At 55.3% G+C, this 5,316-nt stretch overlaps 1 protein-coding gene across 1 annotated transcript; it reads right to left on the bottom strand.

The window, feature by feature from the left end:
* Positions 1–260: 260 nt before the first annotated feature.
* SDS (serine dehydratase) lies at positions 261–4,137 on the bottom strand. The gene is made up of 7 exons (XM_060119404.1): positions 3,985–4,137; positions 3,649–3,688; positions 3,292–3,431; positions 3,098–3,189; positions 2,121–2,348; positions 1,196–1,320; positions 261–469 (listed from the first exon to the last, which is right to left on the bottom strand). The coding sequence occupies exons 1-7, from the start codon at positions 4,135–4,137 to the stop codon at positions 261–263; spliced, it is 987 nt and encodes a 328-aa protein (XP_059975387.1).
* Between the last annotated feature and the right edge of the window lie 1,179 nt (positions 4,138–5,316).

Genomic DNA, 5,316 nt, shown 5'->3' with positions numbered 1-5,316 from the left:
GTCACCCTAGCAGGGGTGGATAAGAGCGGGGGTGGGGGGGGTGGGGAGGAACCACAGAGCAGTCACACAGACACCAAAGAGTTCAGTTCACAGCCTTGCTGGCTGCTTCCCGTCCCGGCCCTCCGCACAGTGTTCTCGTGAGAATGAGGTTACCGGCTGGCCCGGGCCACAGGCTCCCAAGAGACACAAGAATAATATTGAACAAGTCACTGGATAAAACTCCAGCCCTTCCAGGGGTCTCCTGCGTAGAGGAGGCGTCCTCACTGGGGCAGCCCGCTCTTCATGCCCAGCTGTGTCTTGAGCGCCAGCAGCTGGGCCAGGCTGATGTTGCTGCCCCCACAAACGATGACCACGAGGGAGGACAGCGGGGTACAGAGCTTCCCTTCTGCCTGCAGCTTCTGGACCACGTTGCTGTAGATGGCGGCCAGGGCTGCCCCACAGGCGGGCTCCACCAGGATCTTCTCGTCATCTGCCAGAGGAGGGGGATGGGGAGGGTAGAGCCAGAGTTCCGCCGCAGGGTGCGAGGGAACAGTTGGGCCACTGGTAAAGCATGAGCCAATCAGCTCTCAGCCCTGGGCACAGACTCTGGTCCAGGACCAACCCCACCCCGCCATCATTACCCTACATTGAACTTCCAAGGTCTGAGCCAGGGCTGAGTTTCATCACCAGTGCTAACACTGATAAAATGATTGTCATTTCCTGAGCACCATGTTGAGGATTCTGAGGAATCATCTGAGCAAGAGCGCCAGGGTTGATTAGCCAAACTAACTGTGAGTATAGGAGAATTAAGTGGCAGCTTAAGTGTGTGTCCATGTGTGCGTATGTGTCTGTGTGTGTCTATGTTTGTCATCTGTCCCAGGATGAACGCAGTAAGAGTCCAACTCAGTGACAGACCCACCTCTGCATCCAACACTGAGGCCCATAGTTTCCTTTGTTACCCTGGCTACCAGGAAACTCAGAGCCAACATTTTAAATACTCCGTTATCTTTCCTTGCTGTTACGTTATCAGACTGACTTCTTCGTTTGTCCCTTTGGTCTTTCTATTTTTACCACCGCATTGCCTTAACTTCCATTCATGGGAAATTCCAGGGAGGGACGGGAGACAGACTGTGAATGGGATCCCTTGGCATGCCAAGTGGACAGCCACTCAGGTCCTGAATCAGCAGGTTGGGTCTCGAAAGGCCTTGGCACATACCCACAAACTTCTCAACAGCGGCCACAGCCTCCCGGTCCGAGACAACTTCAGAGAAAACGGGGTTTTCCTGAAACACCTTCAAAGCCTGTGCTGTCACAGCGGTCACGCCCAGGGCTTTGGCAACACTGGGAGAGGCAAGGACGGAGAAGGGGTGGGAGAGAGAGGAGAGAGGAGGGAGGCAGGCCACGTGACTACCTTCTGGCCCATGAGAGGTAACTGGAAGTATCGTGTCGGTAAAGGGAGGGGGCATAGCTTCGGCCCTGACTTCTTCCTGCTAGATGGAGTAGGAGTGTGATAGCTGGCACTTAAGCAACTATTTTGGGCCATAAGTCTACATGATCAGGATTATGGAGAACAAACTCAAGGATCCTGGGCCCCTGGCTTCGTGGAGTTGCCCCTGGACTGACTACCTCCAGATCTTTTTTTATATATGAGAGGAAATAAAGTTCAATTTTGTTTAAGGCATTGTTATTTTGGGCTCCCGTATAATGTGGCCAAACCTAATCCTAATCAGACACCATCTGTCAAAGGTTTGGGGCTGGGATAAGAACTCCTTGGGAGCAGGAGCTGTGTCTATTCACCACTGTCTCCCCAGGATCAGCCAGTGTCTTGCACATATTAGGGGCTCAGTAAATGGTTGGTATATTAGTGAGGTGTGTAAAACCCTGCCACAGAGGAACCCAATATATGATTAATATTGGACTTTTCATGCAAGGAAGTGTGATGCTCATGCTACAGAGTCACACAGACTTGGGTTTGGTCCCAGCCGTATCACTCACTGGCTGTGTGACTCTGGGCAAGTGACCAAAGCCTCAGTTTCTTCACCTATAAAATGGGACTGGCATCGCGATCTGCCTCACAGCCAGCACCGAGGGGGGAGCTCCCCAACGCTCGCGGAACATAGTGGCCACCCCCGCCTACTTACCTGGTAATCTGGGGCAGGGTGACAAGCTTGCCGGCCTTGGTGGAAGCGTGGAAGCTGTTGGCTCCGATGGTCTCCATGGTGATGATGGGCACGTCCCCCCAGCCCACCTCCACCAGCCCCTGGGCCACTCCGCACAACAGCCCTCCACCCCCCACCGCCAGCACGATGGCCCCCGGCTTTGTGCTCATAGTCTCCTTCAGCTCCTTCACGATAGAAGAGTGGCCTTCCCTGGAGGGGGGGGGGGGGCGGGGCAGGTCAGGGCGGGGCTTCCTGGAGACACCAGGCAGCCCTGAAGATGCCACTTACCCTCTGTATTTGCCCTCATCCCAGGCGGCTGATGGGCCTCGGGGCTGGTCACCTCGTCCCCGACTCCGCCCTGATTTCCAGCTGCCAGAATCTGCATCTCTACCTGAAGGCTTTCTCTAGCCACTGGAGCACTATGACTGGGCAGCTGGCGGTGCCAGGAGAAGAAACCCCCTGAGAGCAGCCCTCAACCAACTATGGGAATTAAGAATTACGGGAGTTGATGCACAGACGCCCCAGCATCATCTTCTGCAGGTGTGGTAACTCTGGTTCATGTTCCACACTGGCTTCCAGGGACCCCCGAGGGATTGAGCGCCAGCTGCCCACAGTGGTCACTGGCCCATCAGTGCTCTTTATTGGCTTCCCTCCTCACTCCTCTAATGAGTCACCTCCCAAGTCAACTGCTTTCCCTGACATCTTTGTCTCGGGGTCTGATTCCGGGGGACCCAATCGCACACACCTGTGTATCTGAGCCCATGTGTTCGCTCACGGTCAAGGAGAATGGGCATTGGTGTGTGGGCACCAGCTGCCATGCCTGTGTGTGTGCTTCTACATGATGATGTGCACACACGTGTACACTGCTGTGTGTGATGGTGTACATCATGGCAGGTGTCTACTCAGTGGTGTAGCGGGGTGGTCACTACCCACCCCGGGTGACCCTGGGCTCCACGTACCAGATGAGGGGGTCATCGAAAGGAGGGATGTAGATCCAGCCTGAGTTGTTTTTCGCCAGGGCCTTGGCCACCTTGACAGCCTCATCCAATGTCTGCAAGATCACAGAGGAGGCAGGAGGGGGGAGGGGCTGGGGGGGGGACCTGGCCCTGCTGCCAGGTGCCCTCCGTGGCCCCTGCCCCAGGTTGGCACTCACCTCACCCACCACCTTGACCATGGCGCCCTCATTCTTGAGCCGCTGGATGGTGAGGGCAGGCGTGGTGCTGGGCACGACGATCGTGGCGGGAATGCCCAGCTTCCTGGCCGCATAGGCAGCTGCCATGCCTGCGTTGCCTGCTGCCAGGGGTGGGGGGGATAGTGTTAGTGGGACTCCCTGACCTCCAGGCTCTGAACCCTCCCTGGGTGACCGCTGGCCTCCAGCTGGAATTCTAAATTGGGACTTCTGCAGATGTTTGCAACGGCTCATTGCTGGGGAAACCAGGGCCCAGAGAGGTGGAGCCCCTGGCCCCAGGACACACAGCAGAGGACAGGAGGAGGCATGCAGGCCACTTACCTGAGGAACAGACAAAGTGTTCACAGCCTCGCTCAGCCCACTGCAGAGACAAAGAGGGAGGGGATCAGGCCATACGTCTTCCCTCCCCAAAGGGACTGGCTCAGGGAAGGGAGAGGGAGAGGCAGGCCACTGATGGCTCTGGGATCAGTCCACAAGGGGACCTTCTGGACTGGCACCCCTTAACCAGAGGAGGCATTAATGGTGGGTGCTCAGGCATTGCGGGGAAGTTGCAGGGCCTAGCCTGTAGCTCCTAGGATTTCACACGGCACTGGCCCTGGCCTGTCCAGAAAGAGGACCTGCTGCACTCTCCCGGATGATGCAGAGCCCGTGCTGTACCGTCTTGCAGAGGTGTCCGATGCCCCGGATCTTGAAGGAGCCGGAGGGCTGGGCACTGTCTATCTTGAGATAGACGGTGGTGCCAGCCACTTTGGACAGGGTCATGCTGTCACGGACGGGGGTCTTCACGTGCAGGGTTTCGCCTGACATCATTGCTGGGAGAAAGGAAGGAAACCCAGAGGGTCGGGGAGCTGGCCCTGGTAGCGGCTGCTGCCATTCAGTAGGCAGTGTAGCTGGGGGGGACCCTGTGTCCCTAACTTCCCAGGAGGCCAAGGACAAGGTCCAGATTATAACAACCTGGAGACCCGAGTTCAAATCTCAACTCGGCCACCTACTTGACATGGGACAAGGAATCTCCCTTCGGCCTCAGCTGCCTCATCTGTAAAATGGGCATAAGGGTCATCTGCCCCCCCCCCCACCTTGCCCACCCCAAGACACACATACGCTATGCTGGGAAGCTACGAACATCAGAAATAACATCAAGGGAATTCCCTGGCAGTCCAGGGGTTAGGACTCCTCGCTCTCACTGTCGAGGGCGTGGGTTCGATCCCTGGTCGGGGAACTAAGATCCCACAAGCTGCATGGCGCGGCGAAAAAGAAAAAAAAAAAAAAAAAAAGAAAGAAAGAAATAACATCCAGACTTTGTAACTTTTAAAGAGCATGAGGTGGTGGAAATAGATTTGCAGGTGCTGATTCAGAATGAGCCACAAGGTGGCTAAGTGGCTGAAACAGGGGCGGGATATCAGATCTAGTCTGTGCGGGGACACACGCACACACACGCAATCCACGTTCTCCCGTGTGCACAGAACACCTCAGGAAACACACAAGAAACCAGTCAGGGTGGGGACCTCTGAGGAGAACTGGCACTCAGCATCCCCTTATGTACAATTTGAATGTTTTGCCACATGCATATATATTACTTATTTAAATATGCATTTTTATTTTATTTTATTTTTAAATTTATTTATTTATTTATTTATTTATGGCTGCGTTGGGTCTTCGTTGCTGCATGCAGGCTTTCTCTAGTTGCGGTGAGCCAGGGATACTCTTCGTTGTGGTGCGCGGGGCTTCTCATTGCAGTGGCTTCTCTTGTTGCAGAGCACGGGCTCTAGGGCACGTGGGCTTCAGTAGTTGTGGCTCGCGGGCTCTAGAGCGCAGGCTCAGTAGTTGTGGTGCAAGGGCTTAGCTGCTCCGCGGCATGTGGGATTTTCCCGGACCAGGGATCGAACCCGTGTCCCCTGCATTGGCAGGTGGATTCTTAACCACTGCTCCACCAGGGAAGTCCAAAGTATGCATTTTTAAAAAACTAACCTTCAGAAAGCCCTGTACCCA

This window comes from Mesoplodon densirostris, chromosome 15 (genome assembly GCF_025265405.1).
Source record: "Mesoplodon densirostris isolate mMesDen1 chromosome 15, mMesDen1 primary haplotype, whole genome shotgun sequence".
In the NCBI taxonomy this organism is placed as follows: domain Eukaryota; kingdom Metazoa; phylum Chordata; class Mammalia; order Artiodactyla; family Ziphiidae; genus Mesoplodon; species Mesoplodon densirostris.
The sequence above is the reverse complement of the archived record's forward strand: the minus strand, read 5'-3'. Positions and strand labels throughout refer to the sequence as shown.

Excerpts from the sequence above, each read along its gene's own strand:
- SDS (XM_060119404.1), bottom strand. The coding sequence starts at position 4,137 with ATGATGTCAGGCGAAACCCTGCACGTGAAGACCCCCGTCCGTGACAGC. Across the intron at positions 3,432-3,648 it reads ACACTTTGTCTGTTCCTCAG|CAGGCAACGCAGGCATGGCA; the intron begins GTAAGTGGCCTG and ends CACCCCTGGCAG. Across the intron at positions 2,349-3,097 it reads TTCGATGACCCCCTCATCTG|GGAAGGCCACTCTTCTATCG; the intron begins GTACGTGGAGCC and ends CCCCCCCTCCAG.